This window comes from Aplidium turbinatum, chromosome 17 (genome assembly GCF_918807975.1).
Source record: "Aplidium turbinatum chromosome 17, kaAplTurb1.1, whole genome shotgun sequence".
NCBI lineage: Eukaryota > Metazoa > Chordata > Ascidiacea > Aplousobranchia > Polyclinidae > Aplidium > Aplidium turbinatum.
In genome coordinates this window covers 11,819,109-11,841,093 of record NC_137488.1, presented here as the reverse complement: position 1 = coordinate 11,841,093, position 21,985 = coordinate 11,819,109, and the positions used below count along the sequence as shown (strand labels likewise).

The 21,985-nt window shown below is 38.2% G+C and overlaps 1 protein-coding gene across 4 annotated transcripts in view; it reads right to left on the bottom strand.

Moving 5' to 3' along the window:
• Window positions 1–15,021: 15,021 nt before the first annotated feature.
• LOC145786312 (arf-GAP with SH3 domain, ANK repeat and PH domain-containing protein 1-like) overlaps window positions 15,022–21,985 on the bottom strand; it is a 37,178-nt gene continuing 30,214 nt past the window's right edge. The window contains exons 23-27 of one of the 4 annotated variants that reach the window (XM_082597953.1): window positions 21,825–21,856; window positions 20,486–20,566; window positions 18,673–18,781; window positions 17,828–17,969; window positions 15,022–17,405 (exon numbers count right to left, since the gene is read on the bottom strand). In XM_082597953.1, the coding sequence (XP_082454079.1) occupies window positions 17,331–17,405; window positions 17,828–17,969; window positions 18,673–18,781; window positions 20,486–20,566; window positions 21,825–21,856 (439 nt within the window). In that variant the 3' untranslated portion in view covers window positions 15,022–17,330. Of the gene's footprint in view, window positions 17,406–17,827; window positions 17,970–18,672; window positions 18,782–18,967; window positions 19,679–20,485; window positions 20,567–21,824; window positions 21,857–21,985 lie in introns of all 4 variants that reach the window. The other 3 variants (XM_082597951.1, XM_082597952.1, XM_082597954.1) reach the window with 3 other exon arrangements.

Here is a 21,985-nt window from a genome sequence, read left to right as displayed (position 1 = left end):
CAAATCGACACCTTCTTTGGCAGCAAATCGTTTGGCTCGTTGGGCACTCTTTTTATCGCAATTTACATACACTATTGAGTACAGGAAGACGAAGGATCATCAAAACGCTGATGCTTTGAGTCGCTTACCAGCAGGAGGGGATAAAGTCTTCGATGAAGAGGAAAGTGCGGATGACATTGATATCGTCTGCGCTATCGATGCTTTGGATTTGCAGGTCCAGACCCCAAGTGCCGCCTCACTGCGTAAAGAATCTTCTAAAGATCCTATCATTTCCACGGTAATGCGTTTCATTCATGAAGGATGGCCGGCCAAGTCTTCTCCACAAGACCCGGTCGAACCGTTTCGTAAGTACGCATACTCTCTTTCTACTTGTTACGGGTGTCTACTTTACGGTTCCAGAGTGGTCATCCCTTCCAAACTTCGTCCTTCCGTTCTTCAGTTGCTTCATGAAGGACATTTCGGCATTGAGAGAATGAAGCAGTTGGCAAGGACGTCCGTCTACTGGCCAAACATCGATCGAGACATCGCGGAACTTTGTCACAAGTGCAGTACCTGTGGCGAATATCAACCGCAATCTAAAACCCAGGTCCAATCATGGACGGTTCCAGAAGCACCGTGGAGTCGCTTGCACATAGATCATGCGGTAGAATTCATGGGTTACCATTGGTTACTCAGCATTGATGCTTTTTCTAAATACCCATGTATTCATGCTACTACTTCTTTATCTTCAACAGCTACTATCAACCTGCTAGAAGAAGATTTTGCTCATTTCGGCTATCCCCATACTATAGTTACCGATAATGCTACTACTTTTAAATCCACAGAATTTCAAACTTTCTGTAAGGAGAGGGGTATGGTACACATCACGGGTGCACCTTACCATCCGGAAACCAATGGAGCGGCGGAGCGCCTCGTACGTACGTTCAAGCAAGCACTTCGCAAATCTTCCCTACCCCCGAAGCAGGCCGTCTTGGAATTCCTACAGCAATATCGACGCACGCCCACTCCGAGTGGCTACTCTCCAAGCCAATTACTCAACAATCGTCAGATTCGAACCAAGATCGACACGCTTCTCCCCAGATCGTCTCAAGTGGTACCCCGACAAAACCCTCACAACACGGACGCCTCTGAAGTTACAAAACGACATTTCAAACCGGGAGATCCCTGTTACGCGCTATCATTCACTCCACGACGGAGCCAGGATCCTCGTTGGGTTCCAGCCGAGGTGATTAAGCGACAGGGTAGCCGAATCTTCCTGGTACGTCTGCTGCCACATGGTCCGACGTGGAGGCGCCATATGGACCAACTGCAACCTCGCTATGCATCATCGGAGGACCAGGAGCCGGGAGATACTCCTGCACCAACAATCGACTCTTCCGCTGTCTCCACCTCAGCCCGAACGAATTCGGACGACACACCGACTGTACCGGAATTCGGGCCACACAACCCACGAAGGTCGAGCCGTCGCCGCAGACCTCCGGCTCGTTTCGGACTTTGAGTTTTATTGTTAATTCGGTGTCTTGTTCATTTTTTATGTTTGTGTATAAAAATTATCGGGGAGGTGTTATAGTCGTCATCTACGTTGAATATATGTAACTCGTGACCAGCGTCACTACATAATCACCGTTCAGCGTTTTCTGGTACAGACGTTGGAATTGATTACCACCGCACTGCGCGTGTAATCAATTGAGCGTTCTGTACCACGTTCCTTAGTTGATTGTTTTGCGTTTCTTTCTTACTATATATTGCGTTGATTTCATACACTGAATCAGTAAGTAACAAGAGGTAAATGGTTTTCTCACTTGGTTGGCTATCGCTACAATTATTATTGTTTATTTTATATTAAACGTCTGGAAATACAACAGAAAAAGGAAAACATGAAATTGCGAGCGGCTTAAAAGTTTTTCACATTAAGTTCAAGCCCTGTTCTTTACATTAAGTTATTATGAAGTTTGTTATGTTATGAGCAGTATGAGTCTGTTATGTCATGTCAGAGCAGTTCTGTCCTGAAATTGCAATGCTCAAGCGGATACCCCAAGAGTTGAAACAACACCGTTTGATCTTGCAGATATTTCGGTCGTAAAGTCAGATGCTTATTTACCAACTGAGTTATTAGGGCGGACATTGAGACAACAATAATTCGTTATTGTAATAGGATTAGCGTTTGGCAAACATAAGGCATTAATTCTTAATTATATAACATAGAAGCTTTTATTCATTAAATTTTTGGCCGCTACAAGACCGATCTGTGATTCAAATCCTTCTTGCAAAGATAATCTTATCCCAAATGCATTGAAATCAAATTTTAAAACAAAGTAGAGTACCAAAATATTTTGAAGGCTGCCAAGCTGGAGACAATAGCTTGTCCAGTGTATAAGTCGAACCTGTCTTTTTGCGGTGAAAATAACTTGCAAAAATCTTGACCTATAGGCTATACTCAAGTATATAATATATATATGGTAGTTGTTGTTAATGTATCACATTTAAAATTTTTGCCAAAACATTTTTTTTTAGTATTTAGTAAATTATTTTCCAAGTCACGAAATTTTTATCAAGTTTTGGAACTCAAGCTGAAGGGGACTTGTCGTCCCTAGTCGACTTCAAATAAAATAAGATCCGAACGGCAGTGATCTGTTCATCTGCATAACCAGAAAAATTGGGGCGATAATTTCTGACATGCTGAGGGCTAAAAGATCTCAGGGACAAAACATTTGGCACGCCAAAAACTGTCCAGATTGGGTATGAAATTACAGAAGTATCCCAGTTCCATAGTTTCAGACGATTTGCTACAATTTTGCAAAATACAGTAAGAATTTGAGGAATTCTGCTTGAACAGGGTTGAAAGTGGACTGATATATGTCACAAAGACCACTAATTTGACACATTTTTTTCATGAAACAAAGTTTTGAGGAAAAAGAATTCTTACAGTAAAACAACTCAAAACTAAATTTATAAAAATTTGAACTCGTTTTGTCAGCAAGGGTCACTATCCGCTAATTGGTGGAACTACTATATATAGCCCATGTACTAATTTGCAACAATTTTTTTCAAGGACTTCTGAAAATAGTATTAACTTAAACAGTTACTCTTTTTCTTATGAGAAAAATATCTTCATACTTTTAGGCATGCAATAATTTAGTGGTATTGTTTTGTTATTAAAATTACAATAGCGTATTTTGTGATTGCTGTTTTGATCATAGTCGCCGACTTTTCAAAAAAACTTTGGGGGCGAGAAAGGTGATGATGTCATAACCATATCGCTATTTTACTTAATTAAAATAGTCTTTGATTAAGCTTACTGTCTTGTTTATATTGACACCTAGTTCGCAAACCGATTTATTAGCACCGCTGTTTGAAACGATTAGTTTTATGCATGCAGCAGGCTTAATCGTAAAAATTTTGATATTGATAGCTCATAATTGGACCAGTTGGAAAACAAACTGATTCATTTCCTTTTCGTGCGAGTGAATAACAACGATCATGACAGTGAAGTTATCGAAATGAAACGCAAAAAATTACGATCTCAAGCCGTGTGGAAACCCGCTATCAGTTTTATTAACCTCGTTTTGCTAATTACTTACTTTCAAAGCGTTAACAACGGCGAAGTGTTTTTTATCGAAAGTCTTTATAGTCTTTCAATATCGAATACCGTACCGTATATACTCGAGTATAGGTCGAGATGTTCGCAAGTGATTTTCACCTCAAAAAGAGAGGTTAAACTTATACACGGGTTCAACTTATACACAGGTTCAACTTCTCCAGCTCAACAGTTTTCAAAATGAATGCATTTTTGCTGCGGCAAAATCATTGCCGACGTAGAATACGGAGTGTGAAATGGTGTCGGCCAAAGTAAAAGTTTTAATACATTTTTTTGCAGTGATTCAAACTTAATTTTCAAATTTAATGATTTTTTGTTAATTCTAAATTTTATGCACTTGTTGAGCAATATGCAAAGCTCACGAGACAAAACAGCAGAAAGAGCTGTTTTAAGAGATCAATTTTTTTTATTTTTGCATGTAGGACATAATCGTTCTTATTACGATACGTAACATTCCATAATCGTTGAAGTCGATGTCAAACCTTATAAACTCATAAAACTTACACAAGTTGTGATAAATTTTTGTTAAAAAAACGATTACCATACATTTTTTTTGGTAAAATTATTTTCATTTACAAAATATTTGTGAAGTGGACGCAAATACGTTAATTGGTCACAAATTAGTACGGTACCGTACATTGACCCTAATTGAAACTTGTGCAGATAAGCACTGTCTATATTTAGAAATACCGGTACGATACTTTTTCTCAGCTTTTGAAGGGCACATATATTTCAAACTTAATAATTTAATACTGATTTCTAGGCCAGCAAATCCTTAGCTATTTTTACATTGATTCAACATTTGGAGATCTTACTTCAATGACAGGCTGATTTGAACACTTATGTCTTATGCTGCTGGCTTGATAAATGAAAAGTGGACGAGCTGAGCAAAGAGAGTAGAAAAATTTTGCAAGAAGAGGAAGATTTGCATGCTTTTTCTTGCTTCTTTGGGGCTGTGGCAAAATGGCACTGGAATACATTGAGCCTGTTACGATACCAACTTCCGAACGTTTTATGGAAGAACACATTTGAGTCAAACAAAAATATTGAAATAAAAATTAAAGTACTGTGTTAAGCAGTCCAAAAATTACAAAATAAATCAAGATTTCCGAATTAAAAAACTTCAAGTGCAAATTTCACTAGCCCAATTCCAAAAACCCACCTCCCAATTTCTAATTTTAATTTCTCAATCATAATTTTTATCAAAACAGAGTTGCCAGAGATTTCTCACAATTTGTAAGCATAAAATACCAAGAGACAAAGGAAAATTATATTTTATTGATAAACTTAATTTTTTCCTTTGGAAAAATGCCTCAATAAACAATCCCGAGCAAAAATTGTCCTTAACTGCTGATGTAAACATGCCAAATGAAATAAATAGAGCAACATCAGTCTAAAAGGTAAAAATTGAAAATGAAATTGTAAAAACTTTTTTCAAAATTTTTACTAAAATCGGGGACTAAAATGTGCAAAGCACGGTATTTCATGTCAAATTTATGATTTTCGTTCCGCATGTATAACTTATGTCACACGGACCGCACCATATGAAATGAAAAATTAACAAACAAAAAATAAACTTTACAGCCACACTTCATAAACAGCCTTAATTGTAGGGTTCAAACCCTTTCAAAAACCGACAATTTTATAAATTTTGTAGATAAGATCAGAGATAATATGCTTCAACCTGCGAACATGCACACAGTCAGGAATTTAAAATCAACATCCATTTCCAAATTTAAACTTAAAATTCAAATCCAAATTATGAGCATTGTACAATTCAAATCCGGTTCAATTAGGCATTAAATAGACATTAGGCCATAGGCACAACAAAATAATAAAAGTCTTTCTGAACCCACAATTTGTGTCTGTTCTAACAATAGCAAAATCGGACAGGTTTTCGATTAGCCTACTTGGGTTCAATGCTAAATTCGAGCTTCCGATGTGAAGGAGAAATAAGGCGACTCATTGGATTTTTTATCTTTATATTTTTATTGTTTCTGGATGATTTCGAAAAGCTGATTCCAAAAATGCAATTAGTTTTTGTTTTCTATCATCGATTGTTAACTGTCAGAAGGCCAATTTGTATAGGCTAAATGGGTTAAGCGCTTAGCCAACCCGTTTCAAGAGGTACCGTAGGCTACTTGACAATAAAAGCACAATGACATTGAATAGCCTATTACTCTCTCAACATTATTGTTGTGTAAATCGAGGTTTCCGCAACAAATTTTCAAGAAAAAGTCTCAAAATATTTGATAAATTAAAAGGGGTAGAAAAAACCTTTAGAACCCCTGGTAGGCTATAGTCTACCATAGCAGCGCTACTACCTTTTTGATAATTTGTTAATGTATTTTTTCCTGATATAACCTAGGCTAGGTTTAGCAGTCTCAATTGGTTAACAGCACAAGGCCTGCTGGGCTTCTTACGTAATAAGCTACCGTACCTACTTGGTTTTAGCTGTAGTAGCCTATAGATTTAATCTAGGTTGATGAAGAGCTCTGAAAGAGCTTTGTCATTTGCAAAATAACAATAGTCTACACTGCAGGGGTGTGCAACCTTTATTACAGGAGGGCCATGTATAAATATCTGGGTGAAACCGCGGGCCACACGTTTATTTAACATATGTTTTCTAGTAGTTGCAGGCACAAAAAAGTAGTTTTTTTGTTATTCATGTTAATCTTATGGCATTATTAGAGGTTATCTCCTTGCAGAAATAATAAGTTAAGACACATAAATTTCTAAAGAAAACTGCTATTCAAATTTATTGTCACACCGACTACGAGTTCAGTGAGAAATTTGCAGCTGGTTTCTTTTCCGGACGACTTTTTCCAAATTTAGTTTAATGGAAGTGCTCGCAATTCGAAGTCCATATTCCAGGTGTTCGCTCGTCAGAACGGATCGATGGGGATATTTTATGACGTCCATTTTAGAAAAAATCTGTTCGCACAAATACGTTTAGCCAAAAGAGCCATTTTTGAAGTCATGTTTTTTTCAAATGTGGAAAGTCATCTTGGTTGAGATGTTTTCGGTAAAATCAAAAAATTTACGACTTCTTTCCGCAGTTCGTAAAATCGTTGCAACATGCAGCCCTTGCGTAACCAACGCACCTCGGAAAAGTAAAGTAGATCTTTATGTGTCGTGTTGAGATTATCCAGAAAGTTTTGAAACTGACGATGGTTGAGCCCTCGTGTTCGAATGAAATTACTGCCTTAACAACCGGACTTAAGACGTGTTTGAACTTCAAGGATTTTGCGCACAGGTTTTGCTGGTGAATGATACAATGAAAAATTGCTATGTCATCATCGATTTTTCTCTTCCTCAAGGTAGACTTCAAGAGACCTATGAATCCAATGCCAGTTCCGGACATGGATCGAGCACCATCAGTTGCGATTCCGCATAAGCTGGACAAGTCCAGTTCGAAGTTGTCAAAAGCATCAATTCAGTAAAAATGTCAGCACCAGTATAAGTTGTCGTACCCTTCATTAACTGTAATGACAGAAGCTCTTCCGTTTCGTTCAAGTCTTTGTCCACTCCTTTTCAAATATGGCTAACTGTGCTGTGTCCTTCTGGTCCGTAGCCTACTTTCATCGATCGCAAAGCTCCATGAAACAAAGTTCTTCACCTTATCCTTATTGAGAGTGTCACTAATATCACAAGCAAGATCATCGATAGCCTACGCCTCGCTATCGTCCACCATTTTCTCGAACGCACTCTTCATTTTAGAGCACATTTCTTCTGCGACATCGATAAGACACTGCTTCACAAAATTACTGTCAGAATACGGTTTCATAGTTTGAGCTATTTTCTGTGCAATTCTGTGCCTCTGATCTACTGACGTTCCAAATAATTAAATACAATCGGATGAGCGGTGGCCAGTGGGAGATTTCTAAAATAGTTAACAGAAGGTGCGAAATGTACAATAATCCACTCTATAATGAATTGTTCGCACGTACCAGACTAAACTAAATTATAAACACGTTTCGCGGGCCGCACACCATTCAAAATTGCCACATCTTTGCGGGCCGCAAAATTTTTCTTCGCGGGCCACATTTGGCCCGCGGGCCGTACGTTGCACACCCCTGGTCTACAGGAATATGATTAGGCGTTTTTCTTCTGAACCATGGTTGACTGCAGTCGTTGTGACTAGAGATGTAAAAAAACGTTTTTTTTGTTTTTAAAAAAAACGAGCTCGTTTTTTTTGTTTTTTATCGTTTTTTTTATTTTTTATTCGTTTTTTTTGTTTTTTTTACCTATTTTTTTATTAAATGTCACAATATGCAGCAATTAGGGTAAACTCATTGCAATAGCGTCTCTTTTAACAAAAAAATAGTCTCATAACTCGTATAACATCTTTCAAATGAGACAATATGTCTCTCAAGTCTCAACACACGAGCCATAAAGGTTTCTCATCGTCTCAAATAGTAACACAGTGTCCTATGGTTGGCACATCTCAAGTATTGTCTGTAGTTTGGTTCAGCCAGTTGTTAAATGCAGTACCACACTCGTGTACAGTTTCGAAGCCACCTGGGATTTTGGTTAATGGGCATGTTACGTTAGGACCAGGTGGTCAGGGTCCTGTTTCTCTACTTCACAAAGGCACTTTTCACCAGCACACCACACCATTACCAGTACAACGTCAAGAGATTGTTCCAGTTGATGTGCATTTGGTGCAAACGTGATGAAAATCACACAAGCGGTTCTCGAGTTATAAGTGAAATAACCTTAGCCACTAAGTGGCTTTATAAATAAGGAGCAATAGAAAAACGGCCATATCTCAAGAACCGCTCAACATATTTACATAAGTTTTAGCTCTACCCCCATGTTTTATGGGGTGGGCTATCTGTTTATGAATATTAAAACAAGTTTTGGCTACTACTTTTTGAGCTAAAAAGAAATTAACCTCTTGTCGTTACGCACCAATAAAACCATGGTGCGTAAATTAAAAAAAAAAAAATTGGGTAGAAGAAAGATTGATGACAAGTTTGGCAAAAGCAGTGTAGTGCTAAAGTCCCAACTTTTAGCCCAAATCACATTTAAATGTAGTGAAAGATGGAAACGTTTTGATGTTTTTTTATTTTCCCTGAAGAGATTCAATAATCCTTTGTGACGTCATAGTCATGTTTGTTTTCCCTTAATCACACCATTGTGCTGTCATAGACATGTTTAAAAGAAGTATGGTTATTGGTTGCACTTAATCCATCCAATTTGAACTAGTTTGCAGAACTTTGAGACTTTAGCACTTTTTTTGTTTTTGCCTAACTTTTCGTCAATCTTTCCTCTGCCCAATAAAAAAAATTAAAGTTTGCATCATGGTTTTATTGGTGCGTAACGACAAGAGGTCAATTTCTTTTTATCTCAAAAAACAGTAGGCCTAGTTCTCAAATAAAATAAGTTTTCATCTTTGATGTTTGTTTTGTATCTTTATCCTGCATTGTGGGAATATGGGTAAAACTTTATTCTTGTCAGGAAAAGCATTACAAAGCATTTATTCACTATGTGAACACTGAGCACTGAGCAGTGCTGAAAAACTCCACTTTAAAGGAAAAATTTCTTCATTCAAGGTTGGTAGAATGGTAGTTACTAGCAATAGTCAACATGGGTGGTGGGTATTTGAAAGGAACATTAACCTAAACCTTTTCTGACAAATGCACTAACTTTTTACAGCTAAAAATATCAGTGATAAGGTCTCTTGCATTATATGTCCCAAATAATCTGCAAGAAGCATCAATGACGAAGTGTCCAATCCAAGATCTTACAACACACGAAAAGAATACTTCTGTTTCAACATTTATAAAGCATATACATCGTTGGCAAGCTATCAGTTACAAAACATGTTTAAACAAGCTATTGGCAATAGCTTGCATTAGTAAATTACCACGTCCACAAACAAGGTAAATGTGTGTACTGAATACTGCCACCTTGTTTTGTCAAAATTTTGTCAACCCATTGAGTGTGTACAAGAATAACCAGTACCACAGTATACTAACATCATAGGCTAACTTCCATAAAAGGAAAAAGAAATTAACTCATCTACATTATGTCATGTATCAAATTTCATTAATTCAATGTTTGTCAGGTCTGCTGCAACAAACATGCCTGAGAATGAAAAAGAAAGCGAAACAACATAGGTCCTCATAGGACTATGCAAGAACATAATTATGCTGCCAAACCAGGGATAAACACTTAGGAATTTCAGCACACCAATAAAACTATTTTTAGTAATTTAATGTTTTTCAATAGCACTATAATGAAACTAAGCTGTAAGTTGCAAAAAAATTGCAACTTTTTCAGAAAAATATGAAAAAAAACAAAAAAAACAAAAAACGAGTGTTTTTTTTGGCTCAAGTTTTTTTTGAAAAAAAACACGTTTTTTTTAAAAAAAAACGGTTCGTTTTTTTTTTGCATTTACATCTCTAGTTGTGACCCTTCTGGCGCTTGGCCAGAGAGTTGATTTTTGCTTTGAATTTTAATAATTAAAAAAGTGGTGACGAGGGTGAATTGTAAGTTACCCAGAGAAGAGGTTTCCAGCGTCCACCCATTGTACCCATGCGTCGAGGTTTCTGCCTCCCTAACTCTGGACGGCTGGGCTACACTGGCGACGGCTAAACGTTTTTTTAGTTTAGTTTCTGTTAGATGTTTCAAGAGCGCTTACAATATTACGTGCATGTAGCACTCCGTCTGCTGCGGCGGCCTACGGGTCGCATGTATACGCCTACGATTATGTGGGACCCAATTAACTGACTACCAGTAGGCTATTATCTACATGACTTAAAAAAAGCCTTAAACAAATTGTTTATATTTCTATGATGTTTTAATAATATCTACTGTATCGTTTTTTGTTTAGTCTTGCAAGGCCTGGTGCGTTGCATTCTGAAATGGCTTAGTTTGCCCGTGGTAGGATTTCTTTCAGGTGTTTTCTTTGCCAACATTGCTTTTCGTGAAGAACTAACGCATCAAAAGTATTCCACTCAAGACCATCAACACTTTTGATAGCCCAACAAAGTCGATCAACATAGTAACTCTTTTTGTCTTGTGTTTTTTTTTATTCACTTACCGGTATCTAAATTGTTTAAAAAAAAATCACTAGCCTTTTTTTCTCTCTCTTATTCTAAATTTTTTTACGGTGTTGCGACCAAGTTATATTTTAAACTGATTGTTCTGCTTTGGTATTATGCATGTCATAGCCGTACGAGACCAAACCATTTTGGGAGGGAGGGGGGGGGGCAGAACGTAAGTTTGCCCAAATCTGCACGCTTTTATAGAAATTGCCCAAATATAATGTATGCGGTGCAGGATAACAGTGAAAAACTAACATAACAAGATCACCAGCTAGCTAGAATTTCTTACCCAAGTAATCAAGATAGAACAACTGAATTCATCTTTGAATATACCTTGCTTGTGCATTGCTCGATGCTTCTGCACTTTGGCATGGTAGGTAGGAGTAAGATTTAGGAGTAATATAGGCTATACTTCAGCAGTAGCATTTTAAACGTGAGTGAAATTAACATGACACAGTTGCATATACAAACTAAATATTTATTTTTTATTTTGGGGCGCAACTGCATCATTTTAATTTGGGTAGTTTTATAAAAGTAACCAAACAAAGCTAAGCAACACCACAACATTAACATTACATTTAACAGGTACAGTATAACATTTTTTCGTTAAATGTTGTGGTGTTGCTTATACCTATGTCCCGTTTATGGTTGAAAAAGTACTGTAACCTCTCCACCCAATTGTTTTATAAAAGTATTCACCAGATTTATATAAATTCATATTTTGTAGTTGCTCAAATCAAGATGATGCATTTATGGATATTGGGCCTATGAAAAAAATTAAAGACTTTGTAAATTTTGATGCCGAGGCAACCGCATCATGCCAATTTGGGCAGTTTTATAAATAGACTATGATCAGATAATTTCATATTTTTTTGTTGCCCAAATCTAAACGATACAGTTATGTAAATGGGAAAAATTAATGAATTTGTTCATTTTGGGAAAACTGCCCTGCCTCACACTAATTTGGGCAGTTAAATGCATTTCGATCACCATACAATACATCAATACGGGTGCGCCAAATGAAAATTTTGCGGCATATTTCTTGTGCAAATAAGAGGCTGTACCGTACTTAGTTTAATAGGTAAAAGATAATAATTTGTAGTTTTTCTTAATTTATGCGATTTTGAAGCTTTTCATAAAGCAATTTTTGCCCGAATTCGCGACGTCTTGAAACAACAGGGGCAGCCCCCCTGCCTCGTACGGCTATGATGCATGTTATAACGTCCGCGTTTTGTCGCTCCTACCCTTTTCTGGACCGCTACTATCTTTGGCATATATTGTCTTTTTCGTTGTGATGGTCAGAAACAAAAACAAACTGAACTGAATAAGCACATGGACTTCTCTGTTTAGCCTAGCCTACTTCAAAGTAGTTCTGAACCCTTTCTCTTGCGAAGATGTGAATGCTTTGTGGTTATTTTAAAATGTGGGGGCTTTTGTTGGGTCTAAAAGATAGACATATGCGTAGACCTACTTGTGTTTTTTTTCTTGTGGAACAGCGGTGCTGATAAAGAGCACTAATAAAAGATCCAATGGCTCTCTTAAGGAAGAAATGACGCCAAGAAAGTAGGCTACAATGTCATCAAGGAGCCGCTTGTAAGCTTGGAAAAAGCTTTATTACCGCCTCTTCACATAAAAAGTATGTTTAGTAGGCCTACCCCAATTTGTTAAAACTTTGGGTTTCAAAAAGTTTTTCAAAAAATCAAAACAATATTTCCAAAGTTGTTGGAGGCGAAACTTATAGAAAAAATATTTGTTGGCTAATAAATAACTACCATGTTGACGTCAAGATCCCTGGAGGAAAAAATGTCTGAAATTGAAAGGAAGGCATGGCAAGCTTTTCGAGGAGTGGTTGATGCTTAAAGATTCAAATTGCAAAGAGATAGTGAAGAGACTGATAACAAGTTACCACAAAACAAGATGTCACATGCCCAAACTTAATTTTCCATACTTTCACTTTGATTACGTTCAAGAAACTTTTAGAGACTTTAGCAAGAAACGTAGTGAAAGATTTCATCACAATATTCAGCCAATGCAAATACGGCATCAGGGCTACTGGAGCAGTGCAATCATGGGCGATTACATGTGATTTTTGATAAGGGAAGCAAAACCATAGGCTGATGTCGACACAGGCGAACCACCTACTCAGTAGGGTGGCTCGTTTTTGAACTTTTTTTTTTAAATTCTCTCGGGGTAGTGGGGAAATGGTGCCAATGAGTGAGAAAACAATCATGACAAAATTTGAGATTCGTAACAAATTGTCTTCAGCCTCCTCATCGGGCCCAAAAATCGAAAAGTGGGGTCAAAAACGCATTTTTTTTCAAAAATATTTTTAGTTTGGGTAGATACAATATTGTCTAGATGTATCTAATTAACCTAAAAAAAAAATTGAAGTCATTTGAACTATTGATGATGAACTGTTTTATTTTGATCAACGACGCACGAGTACAAAATAATTGACACGGCGAGAAGAACACAATAAACATAGCCAGGTCAGAGACTTTAAAGAACCGGCCTGCCACGCCCCGTGGAGGCGGGGAGCGGCGTGATTATGGGGTGGCGATGCACCCGGAAGGAAGTCCACCAGCTTAGGTCGCGGGGGCCAGGCTGGGAAGTCTAGGTACCTGTGGAAGGAAAGTGTGGATCGAGACTTTTGTGCGACTCGTCCGTAAAAGTTAGAATGGCGGAACGGGCCAGGGAGACGGGCTTAGCTTTCTGCAAACGCAAAAAGGTCAGCTCACGACGGCCGGGCGACAGAAATTCTATAAAGCCAGGCAGCGCCCACGTCTCCATCACGTGACCGTAACACAGGTACGTTTGACTCCTATACCCGGTCTGCCCGTAGGCAGAGCGGATAAACTTTGGGGTCTCCCACGAGGAAGAGAAGCTTAGCTACAAGGACGATTTGAATACTCGTGGGAGACGAAAATTATATAAAAATCTGGAGCAAAGGCTCAATTAATTGGTGTAAAAAAAGAAGGTATGTGGGAATATATTGTATGCTTTACTTACTGGAAAAGTGTTGACGTTGAACCAACGAGCACTGATGTGCACTTGAAAATTTTCATTTTGCTGAAAATTTCGAATTTTTGTTTGTGGTTACATAACCAGGTTTTTTTTAAGGTTTGGTTTGGGTGACCGCTAAGTAGTTTTAAGAGACCGCAAGTGTTTCATTTAAATACCAAAAAATAGCCATAACTACATACAATCAACGCAACATAAAATGAATTATTCGACAAGGCACAGCTTAAATGATTGTGACAGCGACCAAACAGCCTGCCCAACACGGCCACCAAACAAGTTTGCTGCACAATCAAACAAAGTGTGCTTGTTAGCTTCTGCTTGTTATGTTTCCACACGTAAAAACTGATCATTATGCGCAATAAATCAGAAATAAACATTGACGAGTATCGAAGGTGCACTTCTTTTGTGAATAACTCTTTGATTCAGCTGTTAGCTGTACCTTCACTTATTCTTTTTTCCGGACGTGAACTATTGATCGTAGGCTATATTCGTATTATCGACAAGACGTAGCGAGAAACAACCATTACTTTTCTACTGTAGTTGCAAGTCCAAATTTTGGGAAACCGCTGGAGAAATTTGGGCCCGTTTCGGTCCCCTAAAACACCTTAAAAAAACACTGTACATAACTACAAGCTTCGTCAGTGACGTAAATTCAAATAAAAGACGTCACTTTTTCCTACCAAATTAACCCAATTTCATTGAAAAAATGACGCAACAGCTCAGGGCAGGTCTATAAAGAGAAATACAATGACGTTTTATAGCTGGCAAAATGTCTAACGCAATTATGTATCATGTAACCACCCACAAAAATGGGAAATTTTCAGCAAAATCGAAATTTTCACAAGCTGAAGGAATAGTTCAAATGACTTCAATTTTTTTTCTTAGGCTAATTAGATATATCTAAACAATATTGTATCTACCCAAACTAAAAATATTTTTGAAAAAAAATGCGTTTTTGATCCCACTTTTCGATTTTTGGGCCCCATGAGGAGGCTGAAGACAATTTTTTACAAATCTCAAATTTTGTCATGATTGTTTTCTCACTCATTGGCACCATTTCCCCACTACCCCGAGAGAGTTTAAAAAAAAAGTTCAAAAACGAGCCACCCTACTGCTCAGCTCAATAACCGGTCTATTTTTTACTGGTGGCTTGTCTAATTTTTGGTAGGTTTGGTTGAATATTGCTATTGTAAAGTGAAAAAATGTTTTCTATTATAAGATTGAGACAACGATCGATTCTGATTCTTAAAACGGCGTTATCGTAGCATTCTTGCTTATGGGGCAGCAATTTAGATAGCACCCTCCAGTTGCTGCAATCAGTGCATTGTCTATATAGGATGATAACAATGAGATTTGAAAGTGTATTTTTACTGAAGCGGTGGAATGAAATGCAATAATATACCGTTCAATAAACCGATTATATAGCAAGTCGTCACGAGACATGTCTTAACATTAAAAAGCAACAAATTTGTATTTTCAAAGTCATCAATAAAAATTAGTTTGAAGGAACATTCCAGCAAACACAAGTCGTTCTTTTTACATCGGTCCAACGTCGCCACAGGTCAGATTTAAAGAAAACCTTGTGTTTGTCAGAATCGTTGCCATGGCATCGAGAACTTATTCGAAGTGTTCCAGTTTTCTTCCAATTCCTCAGCAAGGGCGATGGAATGATACGAGGGTTTCCAATAGCAAGTAGCAATCCTTGGTTACGAATGGAAGAAGCTTCCAGAACATAGAGATTTGTAAAAGGCCAGTAACTTTTTCTTTAATAGAAACAACAACATTGAATATGGGGGATTGGTGAACAAGTTGCAGTGACAAAACACGGCAGATATTTTAGGTAGGGTAATCCCAATCAATAAGTTTCGCTCATTTCAACAACAATAAAGATTTTCAAGTAAGATAAACTAAGTTCATATTAATAGCTTTTATCAACCAAGAAATAGCATCATAACCAAGCAAAGCTAGTTTAACTATTCCTCAGCAGCGAAAGTTCACATTTTCTCTAAAATCACTTTGTCTACTAAATACGCTACATGAGAAGCAACCTACAATGCACTTTCTCAGCAATGCTAAAAGCTTAGTGCGAGTTAACTTGTTTTCGTGATTATCACAAGGAATTGACGCATATGTTACCTGTATATTATTTTGCACTCAAAATAATACTTTTCAACGTTTTCACAACGTCAAGCAAGATACAAATACATTTTGGTGTGCATAGCAGGCAAGAAATTGTGAATGGAGAGAGGGGTTAGATAAAACGCAACGTGGTTTTTCACTCTGACAATGTATAGAAATGAAAACTTACAACGCAGGAACTGTTTTTGGCGACAAGCAGAATATATAGTGGTAGCGATACGGAAAAGTGAAGACGAACATAAAATACACTTTGTTCTACATTGCGAAAAGTTCTCTGAAAACTCTGTCAAGGAAACGCGTTTATTTCTTCGTTTACCCAACATCGCCAAACAGAAAAAAAACCATTTTCCATGTTTGCAATGATAGACTTGGAACGACCAAGCAGGAACTTAAAATTTGAACGAATTATGCCGAAAAAGTTCCACGATGTATAAGTTGCAATTACACTTTAAATAGAAATAATCCTTGAAAAGACTAATTGAAATTAAAACGGGCTTTCATAAACAAAATCTTTGTAAAAAAGACCAACTGAGAAAACTAAACGAGGTGAAAAGCAGTGACGGGATAACACAAATCTAACGTCATATTAACGTCTAAACCAGACAAGAAATGGCACAACAACGAATTGCTTGAAACAGAAAGCAACTAGTTGAATGATCTGAGCAACTGAAGATTCAAGCAGTAACATCGTGCGCAATTTCACCAACAATCCTGACAGCAAAATCCGTCGCTTTTACGTTGATTCAATGTCTGCAGATGATAAATCAATGTAAAAATGATGGTTTTGTTGTCAGAGAATACATCTGCTCATTTTATCAGAACTAAAAACACAATTCATTGCTGGGATATTAAATCAGTAATGGCTATAAATCAGGTAAACTGAATACAATCCGGTTTGGACCGCCCACGACCGGAATAGAAGCGTTGTTTACATTCATCTGAGAGTTTATCGAAGAAACACTTGACTGAGGCGATAACATTTTCATAACCAGCAAATGTTACACCTGTAACCCAGCTCGCAAAAACCGTTCTTTTTGCACTGATGCAACGTATGCAGGCGTTAAATCAATGTAAAAAGGACGGATATTTACGTTAGGTTCTGCAGAACGCAGACACAGGGTCATTCAGTTTGTACAGAAATTACAGAAACAAGGATAATAATCCATTCTTCCCCTAGTAACAAACTATTCCATATAAAAAAAAAAAACATAGAATACTTGGAATAAAACACTGAGAGTGAAGAGATACAATGCACGGTTCTGTCAAGTCAAAAGTTCATCGTTGAACAAATCTTTAGCCTGTTGACTTTGGAATAAACAAACCTCAACAGAATTAGACTACTGTACAATGCATTTCTAGAAAGTTCAACATTGTCTGGCAAAGTACTTATAGTTGGTTGACTAAATGGGATGCAAAAAAAAGTAAATTCAAAATATACGCGTCAACGTCCACAATTGGCGGAATTAAATGCTTGTTAGAAATTCCTCTAGAGAGCCGCTTGATTGGAGATGGAATCGTTATTCCGGTAATATGTGGACAAAGCTGACAGGAAAGACTCCGGTGCGATGGGGCTGATGCTCGACATGGCCAACCTGAAGGAATACAATCAAGACAATTGTTGCATCAGTCAGCGGTGAGTTTACTTTTCAGTGAGGCTTCTCTAAACCAATGCGCCGCCAAAATTCGGGCTTGACATGCAGACAGATGCCCGTGAAGTGCTAAATTTTGTTTGTCTTTGGCCCGGCTTCTAGGACGGTATCAAACAGGTGCAACAATGACCTCAAGAATTGGGCAAATGTAAACTTGAAATCAAATACGGTTTGGCATCATACAAAACTGAAGCTGAGCACCTCGTGTTGCTATATTTCGCACAAAGACATCCAGGAAATGTTTTATTCACGATTTGTATGAATGCAATACAGCGTGCATCAGAAAAGTTTCCTTATTTCTGGTCTGACCGATTAACAATCAGCTTTGAACTCATGACAGAAACTAGTCCCGGCTTTGTACTTACCCACCACTCTTGGTCTTCGACACCGGTGACGACTATTATTTCATTTTCAACAAACGTTAGTTCATCTTGATTGTCAGCCTCGCAATCGTATATCGCCCGCACTCGCTTTGGCCGGGTAGGCGAAGAAGTAACCGTATTGGTTCTGAAAATTACAGTACAATTAGTACCTTGTGTTGACCATGCACAACCGGGAATAAGATACGTTTTTATTTGTTGTAGTACTTCAGCACGTACAAATCAGTTAAGCAACAAAAGACGTTATCTTCCCAAATATGCGTACCTGCTTCGACACCCGGTTTAAACTGGTTGTTGAAAAACACCGCTCACCTCTACCTGGGGTGTAATAAATTGGATGGGCATAGTTGTTGAAGGAAACACGGCCGAGAGAAAGGAACTAGCCACACTACACTCTTTAATGCCAACGACTGAGTATAATCAGAACTTTATCTTCTCATTGCCCAAAGCTCAATAACTGAGTATGGGACCTTTTTACTAGGATGATAGCGAAAACCACAGAGTCAACAAAGTTAGCAGAAATCAACCTTTTTTCCTTGCAAAATGGACTTACTTGTACAAAACCGAATCGCGTTAAAGCACCAAAGTGTAAACTCAGCTTTTAATCAAAGCGAGAGTTGATTAGTTTTACGATTACAAGCAAAGCTAAAGCTTTAAACTGAGTTTACGATTTAAACTTTAAATCGGAACAATTTATTTGAAAATCTTCCACATTATCAAGCATCCTAGCAAACAAAATTAGTCTTTTTACTTTGATTCAAAGTCTGCTGGCGTTCTACCACGGTAATGGCTGACAATGCTGACAACTTTTCGACTATCCACAGACATACCTCGGTAATGGCACAGGAGCATCTGAAGACGAAGCAGCCGCAGACTTGAACTGGCTTAGGGAGAAATTGCTATTCCGAGGCAGTGACTTGGATTTCTCAGGGTTACAACCTGTGTGAATTAAGTTACATATTCATGAGGTGAAGGTCTCTAAACCAACCATTAGTCACCGCAGCCACCTCTAGCAAGCGCCATGTAAAAGAAGGTTTAGTAGGTTTAAATAACAAGCATGTTATGATGATGCTTCAAAGGAACAGAATAACACATGCAATTTTTTTGTCGAAAAAACATCCATGCCTGTCTCATGAATCGCCACTGCAGGGGTCGGAGAAGGGAGCGGATGCATCGGTCGGTCCGCTTCATACGAGAAGGTGCTGGGCCTCGCTGTTGGAGTCGGTTGGAGTCCAGCTGAAGGGAAGGGAGTAGCTGACGAGTTCTTTTTTCCTGCAGCGTTCAATTGTTCACTTGGACACGTGGTTGCCGAGCTTCGATAGTTGGTTGTGGGGCGAGAAAATGATTGGTCATGCAAGGTCGGATTAGAAGAATTATCAAAAGCGTGCGAGTGACCATTCGAAGGCGATGCATCGCCTCTTGAAGGAAGCCTCACCGCAGGCTGAGGTGTAGAACTAGAAGCTTCGTTTTCACGCTTAGTAGCAGTAGGGGGTTGATTGGCTGGGAACGACCGGTGGACGTTCCGGGGAGAATACAAGGACAGTCGTGCTGGAAGAGTGGAATACCACACGGGGGAGAGTGGGGAAGGCGAATTGTCGCCGTTGCTTCTAGAGAGATTGTGTTTAACTGCGAAAGACGGGCGTGATTTTAAAACTTTTCTAGGGCTAACTAAGTTACAATCGTCAATCCGGTTTTCTTTCCTACTGCTACTACTTCGTGTATTGCACTGTCGGGTGTCGTGAGGAATATCAGCAGTTCTAGTATCAGCGAAATCGACAGCAGCTTTGCCTCTCGCAGTGGATGACGTTGCTTTCTTTGTGGACTGTGATGATGCAACTGAATGAACAAGCAAAATCATGCAAATTAAAGTGGTGAGCTATCGACCGATGGGCAATGGCTCTTGTTTGAATACACAGGTGATTGAGGTGAAATCAGAAGCATGCAAGCAATCACAACAAACAACGACAGCTTAGGCTACAACTAGAAGCTTGTAAATGATTTTAAGCTTAGTTTGGACCAATTTCTACAAGGTTTCATTCATTGACAAAACAGATGTTAGCTTAAAAATCGACAACCAGCTTCTTTTGTCTGTGAGGTGAAAACCAAAACACTCATTCCATGCTTTAAGAGTGAAAGTTACTTTATACCAAGTAAAGTCAGGTGATATTTAGATAATTCAGAAAAATTGACCTCACGCTATTTTAATAAAAACTACTGCAATCAAAAATGACACGCCATTAAAAATAAACCAACCACTACTGCGTCCACATGGGAAACCTCGACAGCCTATAAACAAGATCAGTTGATTCCAATATCCAACTAACAGAATTCGTTGATTTTACACCGATTCAACGTGAAGAAAATCAACGTCAATGTGATTGTCAATGTCAATGTTGAATCAATGTGAACAAAACTAAATTTGTTCGCTGGGTGTCTTTTCAAGCAGCGTCGCAATTGCCAATATTGGTAAATTTAAAGATGCAGTAAACATTTGCCTTTCCGACTATCATACTTGCGGTAAAAGCTTTCAAAGCATCCAGTAAATTTGAGTATATATAAAGCATCCAGTAAATTTGAGTATATATAAAAATAAGCAAAGCAAATTGGAAAGTAAAGGATAAAGTAACCATAGCACAACTTTACCCGGCCTTGCTGGGCGTGGCTTTCGCCTGTTGCCTCCAAACGAGGCAAAATGCTGAATGTTTAAACCTTTGGTTGGTTTAGCTGTAATGCAGTGAAGGTATGTTGAAGAGAGTTGTGGAGAAAATATTACAGTTCTTGTTGCAGAGTTTGGACAACATTGGAGAGTAAATGCAACTGAGCCTACTCGCTATACCACAATGCAACTTTTTAAAGCTTGGAGTGTTAACGTTTTTGAAAATTTGGCTTAAGATATTGTGCAGCATTTGGCCGAAGTCAAGTCAATATTCTATTTGGAAAAAATACGATAAACTTTTAAGAGAAGTTAGCACAAAACCGATTTCGTGCGTTCATAACCGTGCCTTGCTCAGTGGGCCACAGGAAAGTACAAAAAGTGTCAGAAAATTGAGGTAGGAAGTCAAAAGAGAAAACACAACATTAAACAATTGAACAGGCCAGAAGACCCCCCCCAGCACCAAACAAATCCTTTTTACATTGATTCAACGTCTGCAGTTGTTGAATCGATGCAAAAATGACTGATTTGAAAATTTGCTGGCTAGGATGCCATTAACTGAGCGAGACCTTTTTCTTATCAACTCTTCCTTCAGTAATAAGAACCACACCAGGACATTACACCCGTGCAGTAAATCGCTGTCAAAGTTTGGCACTCAAGAACACCACAAAATTGTTAATTCAATGCAATAGCACGTTGCAACACCACATGTGGACACAAAGAAACCATGTACAATTGTACATTGTACACATGTGGTGACAAGGCAAAGCGTAACGTTGGTGTGAGTGCTGACAACGTACAAAATTAAATCGCGAATTTCAATATCACAACTCAGCCAGCAAAAGTTGCTATTTTTACATCGTTTCAATATCGTGAGGTGTTGAAACGATGTAAGAGGCAACTTTTGCTCCCTGTAAAAGTAGTTAATGGGATTAATAGAAGAACGATACAATTTGCTCACGAATCAAGCCAACTAAACAAAGTCGATAACTTAAAAAAAGTAAAATACCTGTTGAGTATTAATAGAGTATTACACAGATAAAACGTCTATTGTACAGGAGAATGATTTACTTAAGCACAGCTATGTGAGTGTGACAGGTGTTAAAATATGCCAAGATACTGGGATCACCATTGGAGTATGTTTTACAATTTCATTGCAAACATGCCACATATTTGTTATCACAAAAAAATATCATTCTCAAGCGAACAACGCAAAGACTAATAAAGATCTGCTGCAAGATCAAGTAACCGATATTTCAGGTTGTAACAAGAGACTACCGGCATTAGAATGGCCTGTAAGACAAGCTACACTATCGTGTTTATACTTACCAGACTTGGCAGGAACCTCAGGTGGAGCTCCCCTGTACAAATATGAAAGATCAGATCAAAATGTTTTGTAAAACGATTAAATGTCAAACACGATCAATAACTAGAACAAGCGGAGCAAATTAGCACCAGTTGCAACACTGGGAGAAAGTGTTTGGCTTACT